Here is a 22,464-nt window from a genome sequence, read left to right on the forward strand (position 1 = left end):
CGCGGGAAAATATTGCGAATGGCTGTTTGAAAAGCGTTACTTTCAAAGCAAATTTCCTCTTTCGCAAGTGGAACTATGTGTGAGAATGTGCGATGAATTCCTTAAATCACAGAGCGTTTGATGACGAGCGATTAGAAGTATTTAGAGCCCAGATCAGACAATCGTGTCGTTATTATGAGCAAATTGGTGTAGTGCTACGGGAAGCTCTCGCCTCTCTGCGGTAGCTAATTTATTTGTGGAAAACTTTGAGAACAAGTCACTGGACTCGGCTAAAAATTTTACTGGCACATTTGTGTGATGTATCTCAAAGTGTAACACGGGCAAGAAAAATCAACATTATATGTGAAAGCTTAGCTTCTGTTGCAGCTTATGAACCTTAGAGACCAATGTTGTACGTGAAAGCTTTGCTTTTCTTGTAGCAACACTATGTATATTAATTTAAAACATTAACTTTTCCTGTTTGTGTATCCGCGCTACTTAACAGTGATGTTGCTATTAGCGGACTACATCACGTGTCCTACGCTCTGAATATCCGCTGTCATCGGCTGGCGGGATCACATGACATGAGCAATGACTCGCTTACAAAAGCGTATCGTAATCTCGATTACATGGTTCGGAAAGTAACATGAGGTGTTTGGTGGGATTCGAATTTATACTTTCGTGATACGAAAATATACAGCGCACTTATTGATGGGGGGGGGGAAAAAAAAAAAAAAACCTGTCACTTAACAGCACGGAAAAAGTGTGTTTTCATCCGGGAGAAAGTGTATTTTTAACCGGGAAATCCGGGAAAAATCCGGGAATTTTTTTTCCTTGTCCACGTATACACCCTGCCTACAACACCTGGCAGTTCTCACGTCATGATTATATGATTTAATGTTTGTGTAGAAGTGTATATTTGTGTATATGTGGATGCGAGTTCATGTAGTCTGATGCTTTGGCCTTCTTATCTAAAGATAAGATTTATGTTACTAGTAACCATGGAAACGAGGAAGAACTTCAACGATAGAAGTTTATGAATATGGAAAGAGGGGGAAAAGATAGGCAGGTCCTAAAGATGAGAAGTAAGAAAGGAAAAATAGATGTGGTTGCTACGATCGAAGAAGAGAAAAAAGGGAGCCCCAAAGATACGAAATCCTTCTCACCCCTCTTCCCCAGGATCCGTACCCCTCAGGTACTTGAGTGAGATGCCGGAGGAGGTTTGGTGTTAAATTGTCTCCTACAGATTGGAGTTGTCCCACCTTCACCCTTTGAGGTCCCTGAAGGAAATCCTAGCAACCCTTTGTAAACCGCAAATGAAGAAGAATCAGGCACACTTGTTTGTGAGGGCTGTTTGAGAGGTGTGATGTGTGTTTTGTGTTAGTCATGATTTATTTGTTCTTATAAATCAAGCTTTTAGCTACCATACCCACCCCTTTCAAGATTTATACAAACCCTCCCATCTATATCACATTTCATAAAAGGTATAAAATACTGTATACAAAATAGAAAAGCTATACACTTCGGTATAACAGTTGTTCAGTTAGTCACATCATATTATATTTTCCACAAACATAATACTCTATTCAATTTATTTCATCTAGAGATCACCTTTTTGTTCTCTATTTTATGGTCATTCCCAATTATTTTTTTTTAGCAATATTGTTATAGGATAGTTTTAGATTTTAAAGAAATTCGGTGCAGGAAAACTATTTTGGAAGAAACACCGAAAACAACTTAGGGTCCGACAGTCGTCACTACGCACATTAACTCTGAATGTTAACGTCCCTGCGGGTATACAATTTTACATCCTTTACATTGTATTTCCCATTTTCTAATCCAGTTGTGGGATCAACTAAAAATGTCGTAGGATGGACCACCATTTGTACCCAGTATGGTTCCTCATATTTTTGTAAAAACTTAAGAGTCTCTTTCTTCAGAGTCGAGCGGGGAAGGTTTGTTTTATAAGAACCAGGTCATCGACTTGGTACTGAGGCTCTACAGCCTTTTTGTTATGCTTACTCTTTGCTGCACCTTTTAAATCAAATTTTTAGAAATTATTTCCCGATTTACTTTGAAAGTGACACTAGGTTGTTCAGGCCAATTAAAATACTTAATTAAAGGTTCTCCTACAAAAGGTTTGCCTATAACATCTAAAGGTGTCAACCCAGTCGATAAATGGGGTAATTCATTTAGGGTAATTGCAAAGTCCTTAATTTTCGTTGCCCACAAAGTACGTTTTTCATGGTAGTATGTACGACATAATTTCCCAATTTCCTTAATTACGCGTTCACACGGATTTGATGATGGGTTATAATTGGATATTAACACTTGTCGAATACTTTCCCACACTAGGAATTCTCTAAATTTGTTACTCACAAATTGTGCTCCATTATCTATAAGAAACCCTTTTGGTTTACCTACTTCTAGAAAATATTGTTGTAAACAGTGTATAACTGTCTGTGTACTTGCTCTCTTAATAGGGTATAGTTTAACATATTTTGACCAACATTCTATGATAACCAAAATATATGATACTCCTCCCTTTGCTTGTTGAATTGGTCCAAAGAAATCGGCTGCTGTAAGGTCGTGTAATGACTTAAGTTCGTCTTCCATTACCTTCGGAATACATAAAGGCCAATGCTGTGATGTTACACTGTCTCTCCAAAACAAATTATGATTTACAATTTTCCATTTTCCCAATTGATTGGAAGGTAAAATTTCAGGGAGAGCATAAGGGAACAATTGACAGGAATGGGGGAAAGAAATACAGTAGAAGAAGAATGGGTAGCTTTGAGGGATGAAGTAGTGAAGGTAGCAGAGGATCAAGTAGGTAAAAAGAGGAGGGCTAGTAGAAATCCTTGGGTAACAGAAGATATATTGAATTTAATTGATGAAAGGAGAAAATATAAAAATGCAGTAAATGAAGCAGGCAAAAAGGAATACAAATGTCTCAAAAATGATATCGACAGACAGTGCAAAATGGCTAAGCAGGGATGGCTAGAGGATAAATGTAAGGATGTAGGGGCTTATCTCACTAGGGGTAAGATGGATACTGCCTACAGGAAAATTAAAGAGACCTTTGGAGAAAAGAGAACCACTTGCATGAACATAAAGAGCTCAGATGGAAACAAAGTTCTAAGCAAGGAAGGGAAAGCAGAACGGTGGAAGGAGTATATAGAAGGTCTATACAAGGGCGATGTACTTGAGGACAATATTATGGAAATAGAAGAGGATGTAGATGAATATGAAATGGGGAGATACGATACTGCGTGAAGAGTTTGACAGAGCACTGAAAGACCTAATTCGAAACAAGGCCCCCGGAGTAGACAGCATTCCATTCGAACTACTGACGGCCTTGAGAGAGCCTGTCCTGACAAAACTCTACCATCTGGCGAGCAAGATGTATGAAACAGGCGAAATACCCTCAGACTTCAAGAAGAATATAATAATTCCAATCCCAAAGAAAGCAGGTGTTGACAGATGTGAAAATTACCGAACTATCAGTTTAATAAGTCACAGCTGCAAAATACTAACGCAAATTCTTTACAGACGAATGGAAAAACTAGTAGAAGCTGACTTCGGGGAAGAGCAATTTGCATTCCGTAGAAATGTTGGAACACATGAGGCAATACTGACCCTACGACTCATCTTAGAAGCTAGATTAAGGAAGGGAAAACCTAGGTTTCTAGCATTTGTAGACTTAGAGAAAGCTTTTCACAATGTTGACTGGAATACTCTCTTTCAAATTCTGAAGGTGGCAGGGGTAAAATACAGGGAGCGAAAGACTATTTACAATTTGTACAGAAACCAGATGGCAGTTATAAGAGTCGAGGGGCACGAAAGGGAAGCAGTGGTTGGGAAGGGAGTGAGACAGGGCTGTAGCCTATCCCCGATGTTATTCAGTCTTTATATTGAGCAAGCAGTGAAGGCAACAAAAGAAAAATTCGGACTAGGTATTAAAATCCATGGAGAAGAAATAAAAACTTGATGAATACACTAAGCAGATTCAGAAGGATGTAGGTTGCGGTAGGCACTGGGAGGTGAAGAGGCTTGCACAGGATAGAGTAGCATGGAGAGCTGCATCAAACCAGTCTCAGGACTGAAGACCACAACAACAACAAGTTCTGGAAACACATAGAAAATACTTCTGTGAAATAAGAATCATGAGGAATGTTCTGTTTTTCTTTGAACCCTCTCTTTTACCCCGATGTTCGGATATTCTGCTGACATAAAATTAATGGAAAAAAAAACGCCAGGCCCTTCCATATGTTTCAAGTCTTCCATTACTATGGGTAGCCTCAATAATGCATCAAGTACTATATTTTCAGAACCTTTTATGTATCATACCTTGATATTGTATTCCTGTAGGAGAAGCATCCAACGAATCGACCTACTGTGTAGTAACCGACTACTCATCAGAAAGGATAAAACTTGATGATCTTTATAAATATGGATTCCTGATCCCCATACTAGTGTTTGAAACTTTTGAATACTCCACACAATCGCCAATAGTTCTTTTTCGGTAGCTGTGTAATTTAGTTCGTGCTTATTTAGGCTATGGCTAGCTAAAGCTATTGTTCTCCTCGGAAAAATTCAGCAGCAATACTGTAATCAGATGCATCTGTCGAAATTTTAATCCATTCGTCCATAACTGGATGATGTAATATGGGTGACTCAACAAGCGCTCTTTTTAACGTTTCAAATTTATCATTTGCACCTTGAGCCCAAGTCCACGGTACTCCCTTTTTTAATAAGTGTAAAATTCTCGCATCATTTAACTTCTGCCCTTGTACGTTTCGTTGATAGTATCCGGCCATACCTATAAATCCTTTTAATTTTCTTACATTTATGGGGTGCGGACATTCTTTGATAGCTTTCCCTCTACCCCTACAATATGCCCTAAGAACTTAAGTTCTTGCCGTGCAAAAAAAAGATTTTGACAGCTTCATCGTAATACCTTTCTCTTCAAATTTTTTCAGTGTCTTGCACATAGTTCGACAATGTTCCTCCCAAGTAGGTGATATTATTAGGATATCGTCTACGTTTATTATTAAATCCTTCAATAAATCTCTCCCTAGTGCTTCATCTAACGCACGTATAAATACGGACACAGAGATATTAAGTCCAAATGCTAATACGTTGAAATGATATGATTTTCCATCAAACAGAAAGGCTGTATACTTTTTGGATTCTGGATGTAATTGTATCTGCCAAAATGCCGCGGTCAAATCTATCGTGCCTTTTCAAATTTGAATAACAATTCGTTGATGTTAATCGACCGGTCGCTCTCCTTTTCAATATGTCTATTCAATGTACGAGCGTCCCAAGACTAATCGTACCCCACCTGTAGTTTTCGTCACCACTACCAGAGGATTATTCATTACAATGGAACTTTGTTCTATAATATTATTATCAATCATTTTGTTAATCTCCTTCCAAACTGTTCCCTTCAAACTCACTGGTATTGGATACAGTTTGCAAAAGTATGGCGTGTCATCTTTGATTTTAAATTTACAAATATAGTCGCCGATATTACCTGGACATTCAGAAAATACCTCTTCATACTCCATTAAAATTTTATACAAATCTCCTCTTTGTTGATCGGTTAATATTAGGGATTCCTTAACTTTGTCTTGTATATCAGTTCAGTGTGTTCCTTGATCAACATTATCGATTTTTGGTTATAATTGTGCTGTAGCTGTTAATCGCAGACATTGGCACTCCGTTGTTTGTTCCTCAGAGTGACTATTTGTCACAAAAGTTGTCCAGCATCTACTGTTTCCTTTACCAAAACAAAGAAGATGTACATCAAAGTTGAAGATGACTTTAAACTCTAACAACCAATCTAAACCAAACAGTACGTCTCTATTAATATTCTCTACAATCAACAGCGTTTGACCAAATAACATATTTCCAATACTGCAGTTCACCTGAGTTTCGTATTTTACAAGTTTACTTTTTGTTCCCGTTATCCCGATTATGTATACTCCAGTCACTGGCAATAACGGTAAGTGCTGTTTATTCTGTATAGAGTTAAAAAATGTGTTTGAGGTGAGTGATGCCTCACTTCTCGAATCTATAAATATGTTAACCTCGGAATTTTCCACTGTCCCTGCTATTATAGGTTGTGGGTTATTAGGAGCTAAACTTGGTTCTTCAAGCGACAACCATTCCTTTGTGGGTATTTTGTGCGTAAAGTTAACATACTTATATGGAATACAGCCTCCTAATCTATTTCCATGACCTGGGCCCCAGCCCTGGATCCAGGTCGAACAAAGTTTTCCTCATTACTACTAATTACAGGTTGGTTACCGTAACAAGGTACTACATTCCTATTTTGTGTTTTTTGGTTTCTTGGTACAAATTTTTGAGAAGTTACTGGATCTATATTTGAATGTGGATACTTCTTTTCATAATTACCGTTACAACTTTTCTTATTGTACTGCTGTACTTTTGCTGAGTTTGCCTCATGCGTTTTAAAATTATTCCCACTATTCTTTTTATAGTTTGAACTTTCACTTTGGTGTAAAGTTTCGTTGCAGTCCTTATTTATTGCATCAAGTGCATCAACAAAAGACAACTACTCTTCTACCGTTTTCCAACCACTACTTAAGATGTCTTTTCTTGCATAGATGGGCAATCATCTAATTAAAATACGTACCAATCCCTCTTCTTCCATTGGCTTATCTAAGTACTTCGCTTGTGTTAAATGCCAATCGAAATATTTCCTCATAGTACCCCAAGTATTATTGTAATATTTTGGGTCCCATATAGCTGATATCAACTTTTCTTGAGCACAGCCAGACCAGTTTTTCCTGGGTGTATACGACCTGGGACAACCGGGAGATCTGGGAAAAACCTGGGAATTTTTTCATTAGAGAGAAAACAGGCAAAAACCCGGGAATTGTTTAGAATTCTGGGAAATTTTCATTTTTTTAGTTTTCAGTTAAACCTTTGTGATTTTGACTGGTAAGAACCAATACTCTAACAAAAGATATTACTGTATCCCGCTACTGCAGAATAATACTGCAGCAACAAAACATGAACGAGAGAAAAAAAGAAAGAAAATAAAAGTAGAGTTGCGAAGGAAATGCGCCATATACAACAATAAAACAGTGCTCATACAAGCGTCTGCCAACAGCAAAGTGTGTCAAATGCTTTAGGAAGTCTGCAAAGCTTCATAACAACAAATTGCCTCCGATGAGCATGATGTGACAACTGTTTAAATTAGATTCGTTTGAGCAGTTGCGGCCAGGCTCTTGCGCATGCGCAGTTGAGTCGCGTATGAGTAGTACCATCTCCTGCTTCTGGCTACAGAAGTGTGGCTGGGCGCCACTGCTTAATATTGTCCCGGTTGGGAAATAATAGTAAATCCGGGGGTGATGCACAGAGCAGTCTGAGTTGTTGTGGGGAGGTGGGTCAGCTCCACGTGACCTGTGTGTATGTTCAGTGATTTTGTTGTTTCCTCTTCATTTTTTGCTCTCATGTTAAATGATAACAAAACGGATTTTTGTGGCCGGGATCTGTCAAATTAATAAAAATATGTTCGCATAATTACGGAAGGCCAAAATATGTTATTAGTTTGAGATATTATTTCCACCTTTCTGACAGTCAAGCTTAATCGCCTTGCAGAACAATGAAGTTAGTTTTGCCAGCTTGCTAAAGAGATTTGGCTTTCATTAATCTTTTCTGCTGAGGCAGTCAATTTATTTGAAACGAGTTATTTAATTTCACACTATTGGGTAGTTTCAATTGTTCGCTGCATTTGAAGTGCACATATGGCATTATGCCATAATAAAGAACCAAACATGAGACAATACAGTACTGGTACTCCAAAAAAATTTACGTACGAGTGTGCATTTTAAGCCGAATTATGCATTTTAGTATGGTTCACGAAATTCCGACGCCCTTGAAGTATCCTCTGATGTCTTATTTCTTTTATGACATAATGTAAGATCTTTTAATGTTTTACACGTACAAACATGTATATGGGCTTTTTGCGAGATCGTAGCTGTGCAAACGCGTTGACACCTGTTATCTGGCGCTCTGTTGCAACTACTGAAACGAACCTATTTCTAACAGGTCGCGGGAAAATATTGCGAATGTTGGTTTCAAAAGTGTTACATTCAAAGCAAATTTCCTTTTACGCAATATGAACTATGTGCGAGAATGTACGATTTTTTTAAATCACACAGCGTTTGTCTCTGTTTTAAAAATCAACTCTTTGATGACGACGATTTAGAAGAATTTCGAGCCCAGAAAATAAGACATTTACATCTTAATTAAAAATTTTACTGCCACATTTGTGTGGTGTATCTTATGCTATTGGCTGACTATATCACATGTCCTATGCTGTCATCAGCTGGCGAAATCACGTGACATGCGCTATGTCTGGTCTACAAAAGTGCATCGTAATCTAGATTTCAATGCTTTGGAAAGTGCGTTGTTTGGCAGAATTCAAATTTATACCTTCGTAATACGAAAATATGTAACGTACATGTTGCTGCATATCAAAGGTCTTAAAAAATCGTGTCCCACCCTGAGTTTCGTTTTCTAAAGTGCCGGGAAATTCTACGTCGGTATATAAAACCATAAACATTCAAAGGATTGATGAGTTTTACAGTGCTGAGGAATAACTTAACATGGAACAAGTGTATTTTTACCTGCGAGAAAGTGTATTTTTAACTGGGAAAAATTCGGGAATTTTTTTTCCTTGTCCACGTATGCACCCTGATTTCTCTTTAAATTTCTTTTGAAAGTCCTCCCAAGAGGAAAAATTCTCAGTATTTACTGTACTCCATTCTGAGGCTTCCCCTAGAAGGTACCCCACAGCAAATTCGATCTTCTTAGAATCTTCCCAATTTTTTTGGTAATGCTTGGTTAAACCTATTTAAGAAATGGGTCGAATGTACATTTCCGTACGGCTTAAATTTAGGGAATTGTCTAGATAACACTGAATTAGCTCCCCATTGTAAATCGGCCACAGCTTCACTACTTAATACAACGTTAGGTGAAGATACCCTTTTTTCTACTTTATCTTGGATAAACTTAATCTCTTTCCACAGGTTGTCCATACCCTTTCTGGTATCATTAAGTTCAGAAGAAGGAATAGACGATACATTCCTGGATGTTATTCTCTTGGTAACTTTTCAATCTATAATTTCCCAAAATTGTTCCTCCAAACTAATTACTTTTATAATATCAGAGTTAGCTATTTTCTCTTTGAAATTTCTTTCTGCATTATCTACCCATATATTGACACCTGTAATTTGCGATTGAATGACTGGCATTAACTCATTCTGCTTATCTACTCTCTCTTGTAAAGTATGTAACCCTTACATTATTATACTTAATACTGTACACTTTTTCAGAGGATCCTAACTTTTCAATAAGTTCAGATTCTATACTATTTGATCTTCCAACCTTTTTGAAAGATCCTGAAAGGTGTCATTCTGTTTCTTACCTAGGTCAGTAAACATATGATTTATGTGAGTAGTCAAAGAGTTTAACTCATTCTTTAGATCTGCTTTTAAATTCTCTACTTTAGTACATACAGCATTCAACTCAGTCTTCAAATCGCTAATGCCTTCGCGCAGATTGCTAAATTCTTCACTTTGAGAGTCAATCTTGGTACTAAACAAACCTAAATTTGTCATTTGAATACTCAGAGTTTCCCTCTGAGCATTTAAAGCTTCACTCTGGGTATTTAATTGAGAATTTACTAAGCTTAGTTCTTTACTTAGTCGCATTTTGTGCTTTGATTAAATTTACCCATTCAGCCCAGTCAGGCACTTCTTTGCTAATTTTCATGGCCATAGCGGGGTCTTGAATTTCCCCAACCTGTTGTATATTTTCCATACTCTTGTATGCTTTCCTCTTGTAAGCCTTTAAAACTAACTTTAAATATGACAACTACATAAATAAAATTCACTCAACAGTATTTTGTACCACTTCGTACTGAAGTAATGAAGTTTTGTTTCACGCTCATCCGGCGTAGAATTCTCGTAGCGTAGGTGAGCGGATGTGGAGGCAGGTCAACATAGGTGAACAGCAGCTGGTGCCGGCAGCGTCGGTTGTACATTGGTTCCTGCGTCTGCATCCCCGCAACGTGTGTGAGAGCTGTACGCTTCCTGCACTGGATCTTCTTGGGTGGAGCATTCTAGGCATATTTCTACTTAGACAAATACATGGAAATCTTCTTTGCTGTTTTATCGTTTTGAATTTTTCATGTCTTCACCATTTTTCATTCAAATTTTGCTCCATGAGATACCTGAACGTATTCCAATCTCTCAGAATAAATCCCTTGTCGTATTATGTTTGGTTGCTATGGCAACACAGAAAAGCTTCTTTTCTTGTTTTTGACTGAAAATTTGTGTTTTTTCGGTCCTGCCATACAGGTCACCACGCTCTAACTTTTTGATGACTTAAAGTGCGAGTTTGGGTCTGTGTAATTACTGATTTATTTCCCCAAACCACATTCCACTTCTTTAAGAGATGACTTACTTGGGGTTTGCAGCCACTCTTCTTTACTGGATACCCAGCTGTGGAAACTCTCTTGACTTCTTCTCCATTGAATAACGCTAGGTACAGAAACTTTCAAACCTCTTTCTACTAGTGAAATAAGTAGCCATACAAACTTTGCATTTTGTAAATCAACGATGTATTTGACTTTCAAGCACAATAAAAATTCTCACTTCCAACTTAATATGTAACTTGATTAAGTCTCTCGTACTGTCGTATGTTAGAAACAAATTGATTTACATTCGAAAGCAAGTCTGCTTAGACACCATGACTTCGTAAAAGGATATTGAAAAAAGTCTTGCCTCTAACAAGGCTGAGTCAAGAGTCTATATGAGAACTTTTTCAGCTGTTCTAGTTTCACACAACAATAGTCAGTGACACAATAAGCACAAAGCTGTATATAGATTCCGTGGGTCTTTCGTATACACTCGCAAACCATCTATGGATTTCCCGACAGGTACTTGTTAGTGCCGTTTTGACTGCCGCATCTACTTTCTTCCCACGACTGATTTTAAACCTGCACACACAAACGTGACACGCAGTAGGTAGGATTTTACTATCCCACACTCTTACCTTGAATATTGTGTGTTTGAGATGGTAGAAGGCTGAGTAGTTCTAGAATTTACACAGAAATTCTTGAACCTTTACAGGTTGTAGCGAAATTGCTCAAATCTGTGGGTCAAATAATATCTGTGGAGACAAGTTGCAGCATGTGGACAGAAACGTGTTTGAGTCAGCTGTTTGTTCACTCATGTTTCTCATTTGTGTGTGCAGAGTGAATTGTAAAATGGCAAAGACAAGTCAGTTTTCTAGAAGATGATGGCCGAATTTATCAAAGTATATACAATAATATATGTTTGTGGAGAGTTAAAACAGGGAATACATAATAGGGATAAAAAAGACAGCTGCTTATAATTCTGTAACTGAGAAATCCATGGAGCTGACTCTATGGCAGGTGGTACATAATAAAAATAAAATCATTTTGAACTGTTTACCGCAAAGAGGTAACCAAAGTAATGAAATTCATTTTATCTGGTGTTGGGAGATTGCTAGCTACTTTAACTCTGTACAGTCCTATGTCATAATCTAATGTGAGTTGTGAAGCGTAGCAAAAAAAGTAGGCAGGGGGGTGTGCACTTTGAGGAAATCAAAGAAAAACTGGGAATGAACTCTATAGATGTAGCAGTCAGGGCGAACAGGCTTAGATGGTGGGGTCATGTTACACACATGGGAGAAGCAAGGTTACCCAAGAGACTCATGGGTTCAGCAGTAGAGGGTATGAGGAGTCGGGGTAGACCAAGGAGAAGGTACCTGGATTCGGTTAAGAATGATTTTGAAGTAATAGGCTTAACATCAGAAGAGGCACCAATGTTAGCACTGAATAGGGGATCATGGAGGAATTTTATAAGGGGCACTATGCTCCAGACTGAATGCTGAAAAGCATAATCAGCCTTAAATGATGATGATGATGACCATATGTTCTAAAGAAGAGTGTAGTCATAATACTGTGTCAAGCTGATAATGGAAAATCTTGGAACAGTGTCTTCAGGGACATAGTTATTATTATACATCTTTTACTTTGTAATATAATATGTGGTTCATAATGAATAATTTAGAGGTGAACTGCAGAATTCAGTACCACAACACAGTACCAAAACTAGGCCATTTGTAGGAGAGGAGTGGTGGTTGATGGTGTGGCTGTATGGGGACCTGCAGAGGGATAGGAAGGAAAACACTGCTGTTGAGGCATGTTAGGAGAAGGTGGGATAGCTTTTTGAGGTGAAGTTTGACATGTTGCAGTCTGAAGTTGGTTTGGCAGATGACACCATCCAAGGAAACAAGAGGGGCAGGCAACTGGAGAATTTTGTAGAAGGAGAGAAGACGGTGGAGTGCAAACTGGCAGATGAGGCATATAGGTCACAGATTAGTCAGATAAGTTAAAGAGATTGCTGTATTTGAAACTGTAAAACAGGATGGTGTAGAGTAAGATTACATCCAGAAACAGGGTTTTTCAATATTTCAAGAAACAGAATGTGGGACCTTAATTTTGATAGTGCAAAAGAATGTTTTCAAAAAGAACAGATGTAATATGTGATGGGATTCATCATGGCAAGAGAGAATGGTTTGGCGTGTTAGAAGTGGTGGGAGTGGCAAAAACGAGAGGCGAAATGCAGGAAGATCTGCAGCGGATAGGCACTTGGTGCAGGGAGTGGCAACTGACCCTTAACATAGACAAATGTAATGTATTGCGAATACATAGAAAGAAGGATCCTTTATTGTATGATTATATGATAGCGGAACAAACACTGGTAGCAGTTACTTCTGTAAAATATCTGGGAGTATGCGTGCGGAACGATTTGAAGTGGAATGATCATATAAAATTAATTGTTGGTAAGGCGGGTACCAGGTTGAGATTCATTGGGAGAGTCCTTAGAAAATGTAGTCCATCAACAAAGGAGGTGGCTTACAAAACACTCGTTCGACCTATACTTGAGTATTGCTCATCAGTGTGGGATCCGTACCAGATCGGGTTGACGGAGGAGATAGAGGAGATCCAAAGAAGAGCGGCGCGTTTCGTCACAGGGTTATTTGGTAACCGTGGTAGCGTTACGGAGATGTTTAACAAACTCAAGTGGCAGACTCTGCAAGAGAGGCGCTCTGCATCGCGGTGTAGCTTGCTCGCCAGGTTTCGAGAGGGTGCGTTTCTGGATGAGGTATCGAATATATTGCTTCCCCCTACTTATACCTCCCGAGGAGATCACGAATGTAAAATTAGAGAGATTAGAGCGCGCACGGAGGCTTTCAGACAGTCGTTCTTCCCGCGAACCATATGCGACTGGAACAGGAAAGGGAGGTAATGACAGTGGCACGTAAAGTGCCCTCCGCCAAACACCGTTGGGTGGGTTGCGGAGTATAAATGTAGATGTAGATGTAGATATACGAACATCCCTCGTGCACATAGTCTGTCTGCTGCAGAATATTCCCTCAGTCAACACCCACCTGATTTCAAGCCTAAGATATCATTCTTGCTCACCTTAATCAACTTTATACTTACCAACTATTACCTCACCTTTGAGGGGCAGACATACAAGCAGATCAGGAGTACAGCCATGGGAACAAGGATGGCTCCTTCGTATGCCAACCTCTTCATGGGTCACTTGGAGTGTGTTTCCTGGGATCCATGGACTCATGGTGAGGCTGACCTTTTAAAATTCCTGGAATCTCTGAATACTTTCTCCCAATTAAATTTCAAATAGTCCTATTCCGAATCCCATGCCACTGTCCTTGATGTTGATCTCATCCTCACCGAAGGCCAGCTATACAGTTCCGTCCACATCAAGGCTACTAACAAATAACAGCACTTACATTTTGACGGTTGCCATCCTTTCCATGTCAAACGTTGCCTCCCATACGACCTTGGCATTCGAGGCAAACATTTGTTCGAATGCAGACCTTTACAGCAATACACCACCACTCTCACTTCTGCCTGGACATAATTATCCCAACGGCCTAGTTCAAAAGCCCTGGGCCATCACATCCAATACATATATTCAGCTAATTATTTTTCAAATGAACTCAATTTCAGTGTTCAAGCTTAATTTGAACACAAGTTGTAAACAAATCAGCATCTTTCTGCAAGCTGAAAATTGTATTCATTTTATGTTTTTGAGGACCCTATTACAAGGGGAGGCCATGATGTTGGGATCAGGGATTTACTTCAAACTTTGTATACCTTTAGTAGGCCATTAAAACAACATAATATGAAAGTAGTAAGGTACACTACTCTGGCAATTCCAAGAAAATCACAAGAGAAGCTTTACGCGTCTGTTATGTAAGTCGTGTATCTGTGCAAAGGTGCCAGCTGTAAGAATTCGTTCTGGTCATATTGTTATAGTTTTTGTGCATGGCAAGATGGTTGTGGATGAGGCAATGGTTCAAATCCTGCCAACACTCATTTTGTAATCTGTAATTTTTTATCACTGGTCTCATTATTAATTTATATGACATTTGAGAGGTGTTATAATTAAAAAGCCGACAAGCATTTTCATGAAGTTGTGAATTTCACATTCTGTTTACTATTTGTAATTACATATCAAGGAATAGGGACAGGCTTGGAAAGCCCAAGTCAAACTTTGATAAGTAATGATGCGAATGATGTTATTCACAATCAGTAATATGTATGTTGTATGTTAACCGGGGACCTAGAAACGACGGAAAGGATCCGTCCCTTCAGATGTTAAAGTATGGTAGTAGCTGTTCACTGCCCAGAATCTATCGCTTATATGTCTGAATCACACACGTTACCACAGGTCTGTCTTCTTCTGCCACCGATGTAAAAGTGTCCCAGAATTGCTCCCTTGAGCCCTTCTCTCGATAAACTCCCAGTCTGCTCTTGACTCCCTTAGTACTGCACTACTGTCTGTTTTTCCATTGGCTGAAGGCCTTCCCCACCAAAAATACATTGTTCTTACATGCTACAGTCATGATTTGACTCATCTTCACCACTTCCCAGACTAAACTATAATATTACAACAATATTTAAATAAAAAAATGTTGTAAACATTGAGTAACACTCAGGTCATTCACATCAATTACAAATAAAGGATTGTTCATAAATAAGCTAGTGTTCTTGCCAAGTGTGCTCACATCAAGTGGTGACAAATTGTCATTAAATATTATTTAAACAATTATTTATGCCTTCTGGATAGAAGCACCTTTTGGTTCTCTTTTAAATAGTGGTGTCTGCTAACACATGTGATAGACCACTTTCTAATTAGCACAGCTTTTTAATAGCACTTGCAACCAACATTTAAATTAAGTTACTGGTGAAGTAGTAAACTGTTCATTAAATAACTACACAAGTATGACAATATGTGAGGTATTCATTAGCTGTGTAAATGTGGTGAATAAGGTGTTCTGATAGACATTTGCGTAACAAAAAAGTTGTGAAATACGTCATAAGTCAGTATAAAAATAGATGGAGTGGTGTTCAGGGATAATATCTATTGTGCAATCAAATTGTGAGATATCACATGTTAAAATCACATGAAGCGTTTAAGAATTGTTAATTCAGAGATTCATTTTGAATATGTTTATTTGATGTGAAATATTATCTTCTGTAGGTTTAAAGATATGAAATACAGTTGTGTTGTTAGATACACCTCATTTTTCTGAGATTGCAGATGTATTCAGATTTACATTAATATGTAACTGTGATTTCCTGTCATAGTTCAGAGAGCTGTAACATAGCAATTATTAAGATTGCCTGACAGTCGCCATTTCCTGAGGGGAGAGGAGATGGTCATTGCCAAAATTCCCCATACTGGGATTAATCCACATCTGTACATTTGTTGGCTCAGCTGGAGCAGCTACGGCAGCCTGTCTGGAGCCCCGGTTGTGCTAGCATTCAGCTGTACATCAAATCGTATTTTACCTCATACCAGATCTAGGTGCCCAGTTAGGTTTCCTTCATATGTTTGACATTACACCCTGCAGATCATTGTTGCAGAACTTGAAGAAAATGCCGGAAGAAATATCTCCTCAAGCTGTAGTCTATTTTTGGTAATTTAAACGTCTGGTTAATATAGAAAGGCAGAGTTTTATTTGAAATCCTTTTAGAGTTAGCTGACATTTCACTGTTACAACTGACTGCCGCAGAAGCTTACAGGTTTTGCAAGAGGTTGGTTGATATTTGAAATACTTGTGTTGCGATAATTAGATAAAATTCTAGTTTTCTTCTGTCACTGTATTGCCAATAAAGATAAGACTGTGTATGACTAAAATTTCTGTATGTTCAGCTTTCAAAGTCGCATTAAAAAAAAAAAAAATGTATCAGTGGAACAGTGTGATTGATCCAAGGCATTCAATTTAGTGGTTGTCAAGATGATCTTGGTACAAGAGTATGTGCTGAATTTCCCAGCATAATGGATTATGAATTTTGTTGTGAACAGAAGCAGTGTTTGGTAATGCTTCAGTTACATTTTCTGTTCGTTTACGTTTATTACATTGAATGTTTTTTTTTTTTTTCTTTCCAGTTCCTCAAGGTTCACAAAGGTTACAGGAAAATAATTACGTTTTCCATCTCACACCACAACAAGCTACTGATGTTGCAACTTACAGAGATGTTCGCCCCAACACAAAAGTCGACTATGTTATTCAGGTAATTATCGTTAGCTGTTTCTTCAGTTAAATAACTTCACTCTTTTCTTGTCTTTCAAAACTTCAGTGCCTCCATTGTTTCAGGTTCAGATGAGGTTCTGTTTGTTAGAAACCTCATGTGAACAGGATGACTTCTTCCCTCCAGGACTTTCTGTGAAGGTGAATGGACGAATGTGTCCCTTACCTGTAAGTACAAAAAAAAAAAGGAAATACGTTTTAAAAGCTATTTATACATTACAAAAATGAATGGTAGAGAAAAGGAAAAAATTTTGAGATTATCAGTAAATTAATTCTAAAAAAAGGTATTTTTTCCCATCGAATATTTGTTAACAAAGTGCAGTTCTTTGCTATTTCCTCTACTTGAGAAACCTCGACAGTACATCTGAAAAAGAAGTTGAAAAGTATGGTTGATGAAGTCTCTTATCATGCTCGTTCACTTTATGCAAATGGTGACCAGGTATTTACAGATCTTCCACATATCTCTCTGACATAATGTCCAATATGTGGAGGGTTATGGTTCTGAGTGAATGCATATATATATACTGGTATCAAAAATTGAGTTGCTAAAAATAAATGTAGCCACCATGCAGTTGGGTACAGTGAAATGCTATTTGTGGGAGCATACGGGGACGAAGTGAAGATGAAGAGAGGGTAGGGCAGCAGGTGCAGATGGGAGGTTAGATGGACGGCAGGAGGGGGGGGGGGGGGGGGCTTCGGTAAAGAGAAGACCTAAGAAGACTGTGTGTGCGCTTGTGGAATAGAAGTTGGTTTAGTGCTGGAGGGGGGAACAGAGAAGAGGGTAGGGGGGTAAAGGACAATAACCAAGGGTGATTGAGGCCAGGAGGGTTACAGGAACAAAGGATATATTGCAGGGAGTGTTCACACCTGCGCAGTTCAGGAAAGCTGGTGTCAGTGGGACGGATTCAGATGACACAGGCAGTAAAGCAGTCATTAAAATGAAGAACATTGTATTGGGCAGCTTGCTCTGCAACTGGGTGGTCCCGCTGTTTCTTGGCTGTAGTTTGTCGCTGGCCATTCAGGTGGACGGACTTCCTGTTGGTTGTAATGCCCACGTAGAATGCAGCACAGTGGCTACAACTTGGCTTGACAGGTCGAGTTTCACTGGTAGCCCTACCTGTGTTGGGAAAGGGTACGGTTGTGACCAGATTGGAGTTGGTGGGGGGATGGAGGATTTATGGAACAGGTCTTGCATCTAGGTCTATTACAGGGATAAGAGCCATGAGGGAATGGTTGGAAGCAGAGATATATAGGGATGGACAAGGATATTGTGTGGATTCAGTGGGTGGCGGAGTACCACTGTGGGAGGAGTGGGGAGGATAGTGGGTAGGACATTCTGGACATTCCTCATTTCAGGGCTTGATGAGAGGTAGTCGAAACACTGGTGGAGGATGTGATTTAGTTGCTTCGGTCATGGGGTGTACGGAGTCATGAGGCGAATGCTCCTGTGTGGCCGATGGTGGGACTTCAGGAGGTGGTGGGTGGCTGGAGAGATAAAGCACAGAAGATATGTTTCTGTACAAGGTTGGGAGGGTAATTGTGGTCTGTGAAGGCCTCAGTGAGACCCTTGGTATACTTCAAGAGGGATTGCACGTCACTACAGATGCAACCACCATGTCCTTCTGCCAGCTATCAGATTTATCCCCTTATAAACTCTTCCACTGTGACCCCACTCCAGAAATCCAGCAGGATATATAGTCTCTCCTTAAATCCTTAGGCCCATCCCAGGACCTCTGTGCAAATTTATAATTAAAAAATATATAATATAATTAATTAAACAAATTGATTTTTTCTGACTTTTATCATTTTGATTCCTTATTGATTTTTTTAAGGGAATACAATGTCTTTCACTTTTAACTTACATAGAGTCCTTATAATTAGTTCTCATTCTTGACCATATGTGTAATATTGATTCTTAATCGGACTTCCTCTTCAGATGCAGGCAGCTAGTGACATGACGTTACCATAATGCGCAGAAGGAAAAAGAAAACTTTTGGGTTTTGCGCTAATAAGAATCCTCATACTTCATATTTTCATAAAAAATATTATTCAGATAATACAATGTCTACTACACACTTATCACACGAATACGTCTTCTCATCACGAGAACTAATGACAGAGTCTTTCTAATAATTGTCACCAAAAAAAAAAGTTTCCATCATTTGTCTTTCGCCTTCCGGCGTAGTAAAATATCTCTTTGCCGACAGTTACAGTGGCTGCGCTAGTGTTTATCGTAGAGTGTTGGGGCTTTTCTTTTTATGTTTCTATACACCTCTCCCCAGAGCCTATCTATCTCCTTTCCCCGACCACTACGCACACTCCTGCCTTCTCCATGCTTCCTAAAGTGTATAAACCTGCCTCCACTGAAAATATCTCTGCTCGTAGACAAACACCTGTAGCCTATCACCTGCAACCTACCCTCCAGTATAGAAGATACCAACCATTTCTTCCACTAACTCCTCACAGTTCCTGTTTCTTTACCACACAGTGTCCTGCTAGTCACTGCTGATGTTACTTCCCATTACACTAACATCCGTAATGCCCACGGCCTAGCCACTATTGAACACTACCTTTCCCAATCCCCAACGGAATCCAAACCTGCACGCTCCTTCTTGGTCGCCGTGATGAACTACATCATCACCCACAATTACTACTCCTTTGAAGGCATCAGCTAGAAACAAATCTGGGATATGGCAATGGGCACCCACGTAGTACTGTCCTATGCCAACCTACACATGGGCCATCTATAGCAGAGGTTCTCAAATTGTGGGACGTGACCCCAAGGAGGGGGGCGGGGGGAGGAATGGTATTAAAGAGGGGTGCGTTATGTTAGAGAAAAAAATGTATTCTTATTAACAAACAATTAGGTTTATCTTTTCTCGAACAAACGACATGCCACTGATCTGGTTTGAATTTCTCCTGGCATCAATGTTAATGCCAGATGTGGTCGATGACAATGAAACCGCTGTCATATTTTCAGCATTGTTTGGAATGATTGGTTGAGCTGTGTGACTTCCTTCAATGTAGGAACAAAGCCTACACACGAGCTGAGTAGGCTTTGTTCCTAGGTGGCATTGCTTCCTTTTATAGTCAGTGGAATATCCTTTGACGCCTGCACCATTACTGTTCCTGTAACTATCCCGTGCAGTGCAGGGTTTGACTCGTGTATCTCAACGCATCCTCATAGTGATGACTAAATTATAGTCTTATAATTATAGACTTTGTGAGGAAGACTTAACTGCAGTATGAAGCAATTCCTGATTAGTGACGAACATCAAGACAGCAGTGGTCCGTCAACTGTCAGAGTGAAGGAGATACTCTGAAGACGAAATCGATGACGCACGATGAGAACCATTTATTGCTGCTGCTGCTGCTGCTGCTGTTGTTGTTGTTGTTGTGGTTGTGGTTGTGGTTGTGGTCTTTAGTCCTGAGACTGGTTTGATGCAGCTCTCCATGCTACTCCATCCTGTGCAAGCTTCTTCATCTCCCAGTACTTACTGCAACCTACATCCTTCTGAATCTGCTTAGTGTATTCATCTCTTGGTCTCCCTCTACGCTTTTTACCCTCCACACTGCCCTCCAATGCCAAACTTGTGATCCCCTGATGCCTCAGAACATGTCCTACCAACCGACCCCTTCTTCTAGTCAAGTTGCGCCACAAACTCCTCTTCTTCCCAATTCCATTCAATACCTCCTCATTAGTTATGTGATCCATCCATCTAATCTTCAGCATTCTTCACTGCATTCTTTATTGCTAGGCTTCACAAAAACTACAATCAGTGGTGAAGAACATCCGCAGAGTGTAGTTTGTTTAACAATTTTAGCTGGTGATAGCATGAAACCTAACAAGTTAGAGAGACATCTTGAAACCAAACATCCTGAATTAATGGGAAATCCAAGAGATTTATTTGTCAGGAAACTAAATGTTTTATCATCTACCCAGAAGAACTTTACTAGAACGACAAATGTGATGTCTTAAGGCCCTTTTGTCCTCTTGCCAGATTTCTCATAGAATTGCTAAATGCAAGAAACCACACACGGTTGCAGAAACTCTGGTTTTACCAGCAGCGATTGATGTAGGATCAACAATGTTCGGCAACTCATTTGCTCAGCAGTGGAAAAGTATTCCTGTCTAATGACACAGTGCATAGAAGAATTTTATACATTTCTGACGATTTACTCAAACAGTTAATTGACAAATTGTGCAACAAATATTTTGCACTTAAAGTGGACGAAGCAACTGACATTCATAAAGACGCTCATTTGGTTGCTTATGTTAGTTTTGTTGATGAATTTAACATTCAAGAGGAATTTGTTTTCTGTGAGACAGTACTGAAAACAGCTATAGCTGAAAGCTTTTGTGATATGCTCAATACTTTCCTCAATCAAATTGTATTTGATGGAATAAATGCATTGGAGTATGCACAGATGGAGCTTCCTCAATGTCTGGAATTCATGGTGGATTGCAAGCGAAAGTTAAAGCTGTACCTGCTGATGCTGTATGGACTCACTGCATGATACATCAGGAGGCTCTGGCCGCTAAAGAACTTAGTCCACCCTTTCATAAAGTTCTGCAAACAGTTGATATTATTAAGGCAAAATCTATAAATTTGGGGCTTTTTAAAGTGCTATATCAGGAGATGGGTGATGAACACGCTAGTTGCTCTTTTTTAGTAATGCTCGATGGCTTTCAAGGGGTGAAGTATTGAAAAGAATATTTCAACTGAGGAATGAGGTATTCTGTTTGTTAAAGGATAGAGTCACTCTTTTGCAGACTGTTCCAACATCAGAGATTTTTGATTTAAAACAGCGTGAGAAACTAAATATTCTTAACACTTCACTTCAAGGTAATCGGGCAACTGTTATCTTGGAACAAAAAGGTAAAGGTGTTCATAAAGAAATAGGAGCTGTGGCAAAACGGAATGGAGAGTGACATACTAGATATGCTTCGTACAATAGTGTCACTGTTAGAGGATACAGATAATCCGATACTTCAAATGGCTATAAAAGTTTGCTTTCTTCGTCATCTTGCAACATTAGAAGTTTACTTTGAGAAATATTTCAGCAATGATTTTGATAAATTTAATTGGATTAAAAATCCATTCATAAATGCTCCTGGACCATCATTGCTAAATATATAAGAACAAGAACAACTTATTGAATCAGCTTGTGATACTTTACTGAAAAGTAAATTTAATGAAGTGCCCTTGTTGGAGTTCTGAATATGTATTAGTAAGGACTTCACACCGCTTAGCCACAATGCAGTGAAGATCCTGATTCCTTTTGCAACAACATACTTGTGCAAGACTGGATTTTCAGCTTTGTTAACTATGAAGTCAAACTACCATTCGAAGCTAAATGTAAACAAAGAACTTTGAGTGGCTCTTTCTGCTGTTCCTCCATGTCTTGAGAAACTTTGTTCTCAAAAGTAAGCTCATCCATCACACTGAACTTTTTAATTTAAAATTTTATTGCTCTTGTAGTTCTTGTTTGCTGAATTGTAAATAACGTTCTTGAATAAATGAAAACATGCTAAAGATAAAAAAATTGTTCCATATTTTTGTTACAATAAGTCATGTTATTTTTTGTTTCTGCTGTGTAAAATCCTTTTAAATCCAGTTTGGCAAACATAATAAGGGAAAATATAAAATATGACTATTTTTATTAATAACAATAGGCTGGGGGGCTGATACTATTTTTCCTAATGAAGGGGGGGGGGGTGTAAAAAAGACCCACTGATCTAGAGAAATCCTTCCTAACCATCCAGTATCCCAAACCGCCCCA

The 22,464-nt window shown here is 38.9% G+C and overlaps 1 protein-coding gene across 7 annotated transcripts in view; it reads left to right on the forward strand.

Moving 5' to 3' along the window:
- Positions 1-22,464, forward strand: part of LOC126190754 (E3 SUMO-protein ligase PIAS3) — a 261,787-nt gene that overhangs the window by 109,382 nt on the left and 129,941 nt on the right. For all 7 annotated transcript variants that reach the window (XM_049931264.1, XM_049931262.1, XM_049931269.1 and 4 more), the window contains 2 exons: positions 16,539-16,663; positions 16,747-16,848. In XM_049931264.1, the coding sequence (XP_049787221.1) occupies positions 16,539-16,663; positions 16,747-16,848 (227 nt within the window). The remainder of the gene's footprint in view (positions 1-16,538; positions 16,664-16,746; positions 16,849-22,464) is intronic.

This window comes from Schistocerca cancellata, chromosome 6 (genome assembly GCF_023864275.1).
Source record: "Schistocerca cancellata isolate TAMUIC-IGC-003103 chromosome 6, iqSchCanc2.1, whole genome shotgun sequence".
NCBI classification, from domain to species: domain Eukaryota; kingdom Metazoa; phylum Arthropoda; class Insecta; order Orthoptera; family Acrididae; genus Schistocerca; species Schistocerca cancellata.